The following is a 13,584-nucleotide window of genomic DNA, read 5'->3' as shown; positions in this document are numbered from 1 at the left end:
CTGTGTCCTTATGGTACATCCACACGGGTCGGATTTTCTGTGGAAAATTCCATAGCAAATTCGACCCAGAATCTGCAGGGAAATCTTCCCCCAAATCATGCTGGTTGAAGCATTGGGTATGCACTTCTGCTCCAGTGCCATAGAGGGAACAAGATGCAGAACAACTGAAAAGATGCTGGAAGAGTGCCTGACGCCATCTGTCAAGCATGGTGGAGGTAATGTGATGGTCTGGGGTTGCTTTGGTGCTGGTAAAGTGAGAGATTTGAACAAGGTAAAAGGGATTTTGAATAAGGAAGGCTATCACTCCATTTTGCAACGCCATGCCATACCCTGTGGACAGTGCTTGATTGGAGCCAATTTCATCCTACAACAGGACAATGACCCAAAGCACACCTCCAAATTATGCAAGAACTGTTTAGGGAAGAAGCAGGCAGCTGGTATTCTATCTGTAATGGAGTGCCCAGCGCAGTCACCAGATCTCAACCCCATAGAGCTGTTGTGGGAGCAGCTTGACCGTATGGTACGCAAGAAGTGCCCATCAAGCCAATCCAACTTGTGGGAGGGGCTTCTGGAAGCATGGGGTGAAATTTCTCCTGATTACCTCAGCAAATTAACAGCTAGAATGCCAAAGGTCTGCAATGCTGTAATTGCTGCAAATGGAGCATTCTTTGACGAAAGCAAAGTTTGAAGGAGAAAATTATTATTTCAAATAAAAATCATTATTTCTAATCTTGTCAATGTCTTGACTATATTTTCTAGTCATTTTGCAACTCATTTGATAAATATGGAAAACACAAAATTATCTGGGTGACCCCAAATTTTTAACGGTAGTCATATATATATATTGTCACAATGAGAATGTTGCTAGATTTATAGTCTTCATGCAATGGGTGACATTTATCAAAACTAGTGCAAAGAAAAGTGGAGGAGTTGCCTATAGCAACCAGTTATGTCACAGTTTTCATTTTCTAAAGACCCATAGAAAACTAAGCTAAACTATTTGTTGGTTTATTCGTGCTAATAGTTTTGATATGATTTTTATAATGGATTTCATATGAAATCCATGAGCAATTATACAGAAAAAAAGTAGGTGTTGCCATAGCAACCAATCAATTTACTGATTTCACTTTCACAACAGGATTTAACCCCTTCACGCACCATGACATGCTATTATGTCCGGGTGTGGGGGGGAATGTATGGAGCGTGCTCACACACACCATACGCTGCAGGTGTCAGCTGTCTTTACAGCTGACGCCCGGGACTAACGTTTGGGAACAGCGATCGCGCTGTTTCTGGACGTTTAACCTCTCAAATGCTGCGATCTTTTGCCACTGCAGCATCTGAGCCTTTTTATAGAAGGGGTGACACCCTCCGACACCTTATCGTGCACCACCTACTACGAGATCACAGGGTGCCGATGGTTGTCATGGTAGCCCAGGGGCCTAATGAAGGCCCCCAGGGCTGCCTTCACTTTGCCTCTGTTAAGCCCTGCCTGTGGCTTAAAAAAAAATAAAAGTTTAAAAAAACCTTTTCCAATTTTTCCTCTGAAGTAATGTAAAAAATAAAAAAAAGTGAACAAAATTGGTATCGCTGCATCCGTAAAAGTCTGAAATATTACAATATAGCATTATTTAACTCGCACGGTGAATGCTGTGAAAATTGAAACCGCCAGAATCGCAGTTTTTTGGTCAACTTAGCGCTGCAAACAAATTTAATAAAAAGTGATCAAATATTTGTATGTACAAAAAAATGGTAGCAATAAACGACAGCTTGTCCTGCAAAAAAATAAGCCTTCACACCGCTCAATCGATTAGAAAATAAAAAAGTTTTTTTTTTACAAATAGTTTTTTCTTTGTAAAAGTAGTAAAATATTAAAAAATATATATAAATTTGGTATCGCCGTAGTCGTATTGAGCCGCAGAATTAACTTCTCGTTTTTACCGCACGGTGAAAGCCGTAAAAACTAAACACAAAAAACAATGGAGGAATCACAGTTTTTTCCAATTTCAGCCCGCATAGAATTTTTTTTCAGTTTTCTAGTAAATTATATATTTTTTTTATATGGTGCCAATAGAAACTATAAGTCCTCCCGCAAAAAAATAAGCCCTCCTACCACTGTAAAATTATGGCAAGGGAAAAACGATAATGAAAAATAAAAAAATGGCTTCATCCCGAAGGGGTTAATTTTTTATTAATTTTTAAAAGCTGTAATATGATTGGTTGCTATGGGCATCAGTTGTCAACTTAAGGGAGACACCTGACCTGATTTTTCTGTCCCTCACCCAGTCCGCTAAACAGCACATGCGTTCAGCCATTTTGCTTTTAACCCCTTCCCGCATTTTCACGTACAGTTACCTGATGGGAGATGGTGTTTTCCCGCAATTCCACGTAACTGTACGTGAAATAGATGGAGCTGGCTCAGGAGCTGAGCCAGCGACATCACCACCGGGTGACAGCTGTATGTTACAGCTGGCACCCTGAGGTATCGGCCAGGACCGGAGCTAGCCTCCGATCTGACCGATTAACGATTAAGCCCTCATATGCTGCGTTCAATAGAGATCGCAGCATGTGAGGAGTTCAATGCTCCGATTCCTGCAATTAAACCCTTCAATGCAGCGATCCAATGCAATCGCTGCATCAAAGTGGTGTGTATGAAATCGGCAGCATGCCATGCGATGGCAAGGCTAGCGACTGCTACTATGGCAACAGGAGGCCTAACAATGGCTTCCTATCTGCCATTACGGAAGCCGATTAGGCCCTGCCCGGAGGCGGAGCCTGATCGTCTTGCTGTCAGTAAACAACTGACAATTCTAATACATTGCACTACATAGGTAGTGCAATGTATTAGAACATCAAACAAACAGTTGGAGCTTCAAGTCCTCTAGTGGGACTAAAGAATAGTGTAAAAAAAAAAGTGTAAAAAAAGTAAAAATAAAAGTTGTAAAAAATACAATAAAAGTTTCAAATAATAAAATAAAACACAATCGCCCTTTTTCCCTTATCAAGTCATTTATTATTGAAAAAAATAATAAAGCCATATATATTTGGTATCGCTGCGACCGTAACTATAAAAATATTATGTTATTTATCCAGCGCAGTGAACGCCGTAAAAAAAAAAAACTAAAAAATACTGACATAATTGGTATTTTTTGGTCACTTTGTCTTCCAAAAATTGAAATAAAAAGTGATCAAAGAAGTCGCATGTAGCCAAAAATGGTACCTATAAAAACTATAACTCGTCTCGTTAAAAACGAGCCCTCATACAGCTCCGTCGACGAAAAAATTAAAACCGTTATGGCTCTCACAAGTTGGCGTCAGAAAAAATCCATTCTCTTTACAAAAGTTATTTTATTGTGCAAAAAGTTGTAAAACATAAAAAAGTGCTATAAATTAGGTATCGCCAGAATCGGACTGATCCGCAGAATAAAGGTAACATGTAATTTATAACGCGTGGTGAACGCTGTATAAAAAGAACTAAAAAAATATGCCAGAATTGCTGTTTTTTGGTCACCGTGCCTCCCAAAAAAAAAAGGATAATAAGTGATCAAAAAGTCGCATGTACCCCAAAATGGTACCAATAAAAACTACCGCTCGTCCCGCAAAAAAAACAGCCTTCATACCCCTACGTCTATGAAACAATAAAATTAGTTAAGGCTCCAATAAGTCAGGAAAGAAAAAATATGCAGTTGTGCCGACCCGAGGGGAACATTTCTTCTGTTTCAAGTGGTGAATTATCAAGGCCCCTAAAATTAGGGAACCAGGAAAGGTATGGCCCAAACATCTCTGCTGGAAGCGAGGGTGCCCGTATTATACCAGGACAACACTTCCCAGCAAAATTCCTCAAACTGCAAAGATGCAGAGTGTGAACCAAAAGGGGAATAAGTAAGGACCATTTATTAGTGCGACACCGGCCTCTGCAGAAAGGATTGTGTCACAGCGTAACACACAGCTATGGATTATTTTATTGGTTTTTTTTACCCCATTATTATACAACCTGACTATGCCCCTTATATACTCCGCTTACATGTACCCCCCACATTATAAACGGAAACACCAGTAAGACTCCAAACAAAACTACTACCAAGCAAAATCCACGCTCCAAAGGCCAAATGGCGCTATCTCCCTTCTGAACCCTACAGTGTGCCCAAACTGCAGTTTACTTCCACATCAATGGCATCGCCATATCCGGGAGAACCCTTTTAACAATTTTTGGGGTGTGTGTCTCCAGTGGCATAAGCTGGGCACGACATATTTGAAACTAAAATAGCATATCTAGGGAAAATTGAAATTTTTACTTTGCACCTTCCGCAGCGCAATCATTCATGGAAAAGGCCTGTAGGGTGAAAATGCTCACTATACCCCTTAATAAATGCCTTGAGGGGTGCAGTTTCCAAAATGGGGTCACTTCTCAGCAGTTTCTTTTATTATTTCACATTAGAGCCCTGCAATTTTGATCCACTACTTTGTAAATTGCCAAATAAGGCCTTAATTTTACATGGTACTCTTTCACTCCTGAGCCTGGACGAATGTCCAGGTAACAGATTAGGGCCACACGTAGGGTGTTTCTAAAACCGGGAAACACAGCATAATAATTAGAGATCTGTCTTGTTATGGTGGCACAAGCTGGGCGCCACATATTGGCATATCTATGGAAAAAATCCCATTTTCACTCTGCAACATCGAGTGCACACCAATTTCTGCCAATCACCTGTGGGGTTAATATGCTCACTACACCCCTAGGTGAATACCTTGAGGGGTGTAGTTTCCAAAATGGGGTCACTTCTGGAGGGGATCCACTGTTTTGGTCCCACAGGGACTTTGCAAATGCGACATAGCGACCAGAAACCAATCCAACAAAATCTGTACTCCAAATGGCGCTCCTTCCCTTCTGAGCCCTACTCTGTGCCCAAACAGCAGTTTATGACCACATATGTATTATTGCCGTACACAGGAGAAGTTGCTTTACAAGTGTTGGGGTGCTTTCTTTCATTTATTTGTTGAGAAAATGAAAAATGTTCAGCTAAAACTACATTATTGTAGAATAAGGATTTTTTTTACATTTTCACTGCCCAATTCTAATAAAATCTATGAAACACCTGTGGTGTCAAAATGCTCACTACACCCCTAGATGAATTCCTCAAGGGGTGTAGTTTCGTGAATCTAGTCACTTTTGGGGAGTTTCCACTGTACTGGTACCTTAGGAGCTTTGCAAAAGTGACATGGTGTCAAGAAACCAATCCAGCAAAATCTGTGCTCCAAAAGCCAAATGGCGCTCCTTCTATTCTGATCCTTGCCATGTGCACAAACAGCAGTTTATGACCACAAATGGGGTATTGCCGTACTCCAGAGAAGTTGCTTTACAAATATTGGGGTTCTTTTATTCCTTTATTTGTTGAGAAAACGAAATATTTTGAGCTAAAGCTACGTCTTATTGGAAAAAAAGGATTGTTTTTAATCTTCACTGCCCAATTCTAATAAAACCTATGAAACCCCTGTGGATTCAAAATGCTCACTACACCCCTAGATGGATTCTTTAAGGGGTGTAGTTTCTTAAATGGAGTCACTTTTTTGGTGTTTTCACTGTTTTGGTCCCTTAGGAGCTTTGCAAATGCGACGTGGTCTCCGCAAACCATTCCTGCTAAATTTGAGCTCCAAAATCCAAATGGCGCTCTTTCCCTTCTAAGCACTGCCGTGTTTCCAAACAGCCATTTATGACCACATGTGGGGTATTGTTTTACTCAGGAGAAATTGCTTTACAAATGTAGTGGTGCATTTCCTCCTTTAGTCCTTGTGGAAATTAGGAAAAATTAGCTAAACCTACATTTTCTTTGAAAGAATGTAGATTTTCATTTTCACGGCCTACTTCCAATAATTTCTGCAAAAAACCTGCAGGGTCAAAATGCTCACTATACCCCTAAATAATTTCCTCAAGGGGTATAGTTTCCAAAAGGGGGTCACTTTTGGGTAATTCCACTGTTTTGGCACCGCAAGAGCCTTTGAAACCTGACATGGTGCTAAAATATTTTCTAATACAAAGGAGGTCCCAAATTCCTCTAGGTCCTCGTTTCTTTGCTTCTGAGGCCTGTGCTTTAGTCAATAAGTGCACTAGGGCCACATGTGGGGTATTTCTAAAAACTGCAGAATCTGGGCAATCGATATTGAGTTGCGTTTCTCTAGTAAAACTTTCAAATAGTTGAAAAATGCTGTTTTGAATACCTTGAGGGGTAAAGTTTTTAAAATGTGATGACTTATCGGGGTTTTCTAATATATAAGGCCCTAAAATCCGCTTCATAACTGAACTGGTCCCTGTAAAAATAGCCTTTTGAAATTTTCTTGAAAATGTGAGAAATTGCTGCTAAAGTTCTAAGCCGTGTAACGTCCTAGAAAAATAAAAGGATGTTCAAAAAACAATGCCAATCTAAAGTAGACATATGGGTGATGTTAATTAGCAACAATTTTGTGTGGTATAACTGCCTGTCTTACAAGCAGATACATATAAATTTAGAAAAATGCTAATTTTTGCAATTTTTCGCTACATTTTGGTGTTTTTCACAATTAAATACTTAATGTATCTAGCAAATTTTGCCAGTAACATAAAGTCCAATGTGTCATGAGAAAACAATCTCAGAATCGCTTGGCTGGGTAAAAGCATTCCGGAGTTATTACCACATAAAGTGAAACATGTCAGATTTGAAAAAATTGGCTGTGTCCTGAAGGCCAAAACAGGCTGTGTCCTTAAGGGGTTAAAGACACCTAAAACGTGCATGTGAAATTGAGGTGGTGAGGTCTTATCTATTACAAATGTCTAACAGAGAAACTGACCTTGTTGCCCGTAGCAACCAATCACAATGCAGCCTCAAATTTTCCACAGCAGTTAAGGAAATGAAAGCTGACCCTTGATTGGTTGCTATGGGCAGGAGTTGTAGTTTCTATTGGCGCCATTTAAAGTACCATATAATGTACTGGGAAACTGAAAAAAAAAATCGAAGCGGTGTGGAATTGGAAAAAACTGTGATTCCTCCATTTTCTTTTGGGTTTAGTTTTTACGTCTTTCACCGTGTGGTAAAAACCACAAATTTTCTTTTTTCTGCTGGTCAATACGATTACGGAAATACCATATTTATATTGTTTTTATAATGTTTTACTCCTTTTACAAAGAAAAAACTCTTTGTTAGAAATGTATTGATTTTTTTCCCCATATTCTAATAGCCATAAATAAAACATTTTTCCGTGGATTGAACCGTGTCAAAAAAACTGATTCTGGCGTGTTTTTTGTTTTTTTTAGTTTTTTTACGGTGTTTATCGTGCGCATTAAATAATAGTATGTTGTGATAGTTCAGACTTTTATTGATGCAGCGATTACAATTTTACATTAAATGGGAAAAGGTTTGTTTTTTTTAACTTTATTTTATTTTATTTTTTAAGTCTCACTACTAAAACTTTATTTAGCTTTTTTTTTTTATACACATTATATTAGTCCCCCTGGGGGACTTGAACCAGCGATCGTTGGATCGCTGGTACAATACATTGCAACCATTATATCTTGATCGTGCACGAGCCGGGAGGTTCATTAATGCACACAACCGTGCGATCCGGCATCCATATTAAAGATTATCGTTTAATACTAATAATCCCTGATGATGTTCCACCAATAATGGTGGTTCTGAAACGCATAGGATTAACGATATAGCATTACAACTAACAATTTAACTTTTAGTGAATACTGGTCAGTGATCTTGCAACAGGGGGCTTGCTACCGAACATTGGAGGTCCTGACCCTATTGCCGACCACATCACTATACGTGGCTGTGAGAGCCGGACTAGCGCAACATAGCGCAAGGTGTAGCGTGGTACGGCGCTATTACTAATCAATCATTAGGATTCAGCTTATATATAATAATAGGAGAGACTGGTCTGTGGGTAGTTAGTATCCTTTGCCTTTTAGGCTAGGTCTCTGATGCTGACCATATGATTGAGCCTGTTATTTTGGCTTCAAGGGCCCATTTTTAAAGATTTATCTAAATAAACTTATTTTAATCGTTCAGCTCAGGCAGTAATATTTACAATACATTGCAATACTAACGTATTGCAGTATATTGGCATTTTTACAGGCTCCTGTTAAGCCGCACGGACCTATGTTAGTCAATGGGGCCGTTCAGACTGTCAGTGATTTTCACGCAGCGTATATCCGCTGCGTAAAACTCACGACATGTCCTATATTTGCCCGTTTTTCACGCATCACGCACCCATTGAAGACATTGGGTGCGTGAAAACCCTGCACGGCACACGAACACACTTCCATGTGCCGCGCGTGATGCGCGCTACAGTAGTCAAAACTACTACAAACATAAAAACAGAGTGTCATAATGATGGCGGCTGCGCGAAAATCACGCAGCCACGCATCATACGCTCATGACACACAGAGATTTTGTGGACCTTTTGCACGCGCAAAACGCACACACACTCATGTGAATCCGGCCTCATACCAATAATTTTGCACCAAATGTTGTGATGGAGTGACATCTAAAAGGTTTAGGTGCTCAAAAGGTTAACAAACCGTGGCATTGCTAGCATCTGGCACCAGGGACACATGCCTGGGTCTTTCGCCCAGTGCATGAGGTCTCTTGGAGCCAGCGATCTTCACATTTAATTGCTTTATGGTCAGCCCCTTTCGTACCCCATGTTGCCCCCTGGTAACAATTCACAGACTGGCGCTAAAAATGTTTTTCAAAGGTACTTTTTCAGAGTCACATACTGGTCCAAAGTTTGCTTTCTTTCAGTTCCTTGCCATTTTAAAGATCTCTGCTTTCTGTCGTTGAATAAGAACATTTCTACTTACAACCAGAGGCTAAAAACCTAAACAGATCTGTTTACATCTTCGCTAAGAATTCTGTAATTCTGTTCATAGGAGCAGAAAAACGGTATTCAATGCTGTGACAGATCCGTCACATGACAGAAAACAACGGCACCCAACTGACCACATTTTTTCCGGCATCTGTGACAGTGGAGCCTCCAACGCAGATGTGAACACAGCCTAAAATTTCTCGCAGCTGAAAGTTTGTTACAATTGTATTCGATGACGTCAGACGCGTTCATTCCAGCACTGGTAACGTGCTGTAAAGATTCTCTGCTACTGCAGAGCCTGACAACTATATTTTGCACTGCTCCAGCATACTTTGTTAAGCCACCTGATGAATTTCGGCCATAAGGAAACGCGTCGGGAGAAAGAAAAATATTGTTTGTTTATATTTTTTTTAAAAAGGACAATGAGGCTTCCCATTCCCCATTTTGGAGAATAGCACGGACTTTGCTGTACTACAGAATGGGTAGGGGGGTTCATAACCCCAGAAATACCAATACCTAAGTTTGAGTGGCCTGGGAAAATACTTGCCCTTCTGTATAAATCAATACTATTTATTTTGGAGCATTGTATATACCCTGTGAACGAATCTGAGGGATATCTGCACAACTGTATCCACTGATTGCACAGTTTATCAATACAGAAAAACGGAATAATTGATTGTTCCTGCAATAGGGAGCAATATATTTGTTGTGAAGCGTCTTTTTTAGTGTGCTTATGTCGGCACACTCTTTTATAAGATATTAGTAAAAGTTATATTTTAATCAAACTCTAGTCCTACCCCAGTGATTAATTTACTAATTGAAGTAGAGTATATAAAACTGCAATTTACCTTTTGGTGGAAGGTTTCCAAATTCACCACATATATACAATTGTATTCAGTATAGAAAATCCTCTGTGATCTTGTGGATGCCAGGCTGGTACATTTTATCTACACAGATACCACGCCTTCCAACTGTTCAGCGGGACAGTCCCGGATTCCGGACGGTGTCACAATGTCCAGGGCAGCCGGGGGTATGTCCCGCAGATAAAGTTGAAGCCAATTCTGAAGCAGGTATCCATCAGCTCCCTGCTTCAGAATTAGTTCAGAGCAGAGGGAGCTCCTCCGCTCGCCGAGGACTCCCCGGACACAGCGCTGCTGTGCTCGGGGAAGCCCTTGACGTTACTGTCCATATATGGACATTGAAGTCAGGGGCTCCTCCTGGAGTGGAATCCCCGGCTAGAGTCGGTAACTGGGTTTCCGCTCAAAGAGTAGCCACTAATGTCACTGTACCTATATGGACAGTGACACTATGGCTTCCCTCTAGGAGCAGAATCCCAGGCTTATGCTCTGGTTGGGGATTCCGCTCCTAGAGGGAGTCCAAATGGCGCTATTTACAGGGAGGAGGGACTCTGTGGCACTACAATAGAGGGGGCTCTGTGGCACTACCTGGGAGTGGCGCTGTGTGGCACTATCTACGGGGGGCGCTATCTTCAAGGGGGGGTGTGGCCCTACCTACATAGACACTGTGGCCTTATATAGGGGCACTATCTACAGGGGACACTGGCGCTATGTACATGGGCACTATCTACATGGGCACTGTGTCACTATCTACACTGGCACTAGGGGCAGCAAAGGGGGTAATATACTGTGGGGGCAGCTATGGAGGCATTATGCTATATGGAGGAATTTGTTTGGGCATTATACTGCATGGGGGCATCTGTATGGGCATCATACTGCATGGGGGTATCTGTGTTGGCTTTATACTCTATGGGTGCATCTATGGGGCATAAACTGTATGGTGGCAGCTATGTGGGTATTATACTGTATGGTGGCAGCTATGGGGCATTATACTGTGTGGGAGCAGATATTTGGCATTATACTGTGTGGGAGGCACTATGGGAGCATGATACTGTGTGGGCTGAATCGGGTGTGTATGGGCGGGGATTGGGTGGGATTTGAGGCATGGCTTAACAGAAAAAAATTGCTGCTGCGCGCGTGGCATCGGTTATCCCTCTTTGTGATACTTCAAAGTTGGGAGGTATAGGATACGATGTAGCAAACGATCAGGACAGGAGAGAGAATTCAGCTCCTAATGGATTTAGTTCAATGAGGATTTCATAAAATGGATAAACTGCCATTTGCGGCAAACTCTCAGCTGTGAGAAGTATTTATCAAACTCTCAATGTAAACAAGAATGTTCCCATTTACAGCAAGCAGAGATCTTGGTAATGAGGAATTATAACTCAAAGCAGAACTTTTTATTATGTATTCACATAAAACCCATTTTAAATAACCTGAGGAAAAAGTGACACAACATCCAATCCTTACCTTGCTCCAGATTATGAACTTTCACTTGTATCTCTGTCTGTCCACCTTGCAATTTATGGGTTAGATACAACCGTCCAGATCCGCTTTCTATCCTTACCGGAGCGTTGGCGGGCCAGCTGATCTCAAACCATTTACCCCGGTATCTCCTGTCTGGAATGGTAAAGATGGTCTCCCCGAGGGCTCCCCCTGCAGGAACTCGCACAGTGTAGGATGAAGATATGGCTTGGGGGTAAATGGAGCGAACAGGTCTATATTTGGCTGTGAGTGGGGGCAGCATAGACGTAATTGCAAGACTGAAGAAAGTATTAATTGGCTTTGGCAGAGAAAATGTGGGGTAAGCAGTCGAAATAGTTGGAGGCAGAGCTGGCATCTTTAGTGGCATCTCTGGATCAGGAAACTGTCTGGCAGTCCCTGGTCTATAAGATGCATGTGAGTTTAGAACAGGGACAGGCATTTTTAATGCAGATGTTGGTATGTTGGAGGAGATACCCCGCATGTCTAGACTTCTCTTCTTGCAGCCTCTCCTGGTATTGAGGGGCAACTCTCTTGTGCCATCATCATGGGTTCTGTTCTTAGTCAAGTTACCACTTGTCTTCAACGCCTGCCCTTGATACCCCATATCTTTTGATGACCTGTTAGAAGAAGAAGGGCAGATCAGGACCCCTGGATCAAATCCAGTTTCTCTGCCAGGATCTTGCACCAAAAATCTTGGCATTTGAGGTCTCCGAGCCTGGCAACCGATGACAAGAAGCATCAGGAGGGTCGGAATGCTTGTAATGCAGTAATCTGGGGGTCTTCTGCTGCAGCTCACGGATCCTTGGCACAAAAGCATCATTGGATTACACAGTAGCGAGCAGTCAGCGGGGGAAATGTGGCTGGGAAGTTTACAGAGTTGCAGGGTGAGCTCCAACCTCTGGTAGATGCAATGTGTGAGCTCCTGCCCTGCTGCTCTATAGACTCAGTACACTCCCCCCTCCCCCCTAGTAGCTAGTGACAAAGTATAGCGGAGCCAGGCAGCCTTACCCCTGCTACATGGCATCACACTCCACTGATGCCAATAATTGTATTTAATCAAGAATCACCCTCTGCAGAATTATGGGAAAGTGCCCACCAGATGCAGCACTTGGTCCCGTTTACAAAAAAAATGTCATCCAATGTGACCGACAACAGGCAAAAATAGAAAATTGATTGGGCATACATTCCGTTTATTAGAATAATAATAATAATCATCTTTATTTATATAGCGCCAACATATTCCGCAGCACTTTACAATAATTTGTATCGTCTATAATCGCGCTATGTACAGGCTTGTCTTTTGAATCATGGACAGTCCGGCAGATGATAACTTTGTACACACCTGAACTGAAGAAAAATTTTGGTATAGGAATATACGATAATAACGAGACAGGTGACCTCTAATGAAATTGCTTGAATGGTAATGATATCTTTATATGTATAAATACGCTATAGAAGAGGCTGGACGCAGCTGCAGGCTTAAGGGAAGCCGACATGACCGTCCTGGTAGGGAAAGGGTTAATGGTACGAGGTCAGGGAAAGTTGAAGGAGCTGAAGGAGGGACGGGGAGGAGTTAAGGGGGGCGGGGGGGCCGTTACTGCGCTTCCCGCTGTTTCTCGGCATTGAGCCGGAAGCAGCGGGAGGAGTAACACACATTAAGCAAAGCTCCCCGTTGCCCGGTGTTTTAGTAATGGCAGAGGCCCTGATTTTAGAGCGGCTGCGCGCCGCTGCTGTGCACCACGGTCCCGGATGGCTGGAGGAGACCGTGGCTGCATTAACGCGGATCCCGGACGCCGTTTCGCCACGTCGGGCACGGCGTTCGGGGTCTGTTGTAAGGGACAGGCTCCCCTCCCCCGGCCCCCCTACGAGCATGGCTATGGCGGCGGGGGGGGAGTCGGCAACAACCGCTCCTGCGCTGGGCAGGCAGAGAGCGGTGGCAGGGGTGACGGCGATGCAGGCTGTGTCGACCCGTCCCTCTCGGCGGTCCCGACCTCCAGAGCGCCTGAGTCCGGAGGTAGTCCCGCGGACACGGCGTCGCAGAGGGAGCCCGATCCCGGACGCTGCAGGCCAGGCAGCTGGGAGGACCGCCCCTTCCCAGGCCCTGCGTCCTGGCAGGAATCCCAGGCCGCGACGGGGTCCGGCGGTAAGCAGGGAGTCGCAGGCTGGGCTCCCTGTCACCCCTCCCCCATCAGATGGAAGATGTCAAGAGCAAGGTACGGCCGCCCCGCATGGTGATGTTCCGGCCAGGGGGCAGGCTTCGTCAGGATCGTCTAGACGGACGACTAGATCTGCAGCGACGTCGAGGCAACAGGTCCGGTCGGAAGTCTGGGTCCCGGCGGTCGGGCGGCAGGTTGCCGGCCCATCGGTCAGCGCGTCCTCATCCCCTTTCCGAAGAGGT

General features: G+C 43.2%; 1 protein-coding gene across 1 annotated transcript in view; it reads right to left on the bottom strand.

Annotated features, from left to right (window-relative positions):
• Positions 1-12,003, bottom strand: part of LOC142652449 (neural-cadherin-like) — an 89,031-nt gene extending 77,028 nt beyond the window's left edge. The window contains exon 1 of the mRNA XM_075828087.1: positions 11,172-12,003. Within this exon, the coding sequence (XP_075684202.1) occupies positions 11,172-12,003 (832 nt within the window). The remainder of the gene's footprint in view (positions 1-11,171) is intronic.
• Positions 12,004-13,584: the final 1,581 nt, after the last annotated feature.

This window comes from Rhinoderma darwinii, chromosome 5, assembly GCF_050947455.1.
Source record: "Rhinoderma darwinii isolate aRhiDar2 chromosome 5, aRhiDar2.hap1, whole genome shotgun sequence".
Lineage (NCBI taxonomy): Eukaryota > Metazoa > Chordata > Amphibia > Anura > Rhinodermatidae > Rhinoderma > Rhinoderma darwinii.
Note: the sequence above shows the minus strand (reverse complement) of the source record. Positions and strands in the feature narration are given on the sequence as shown.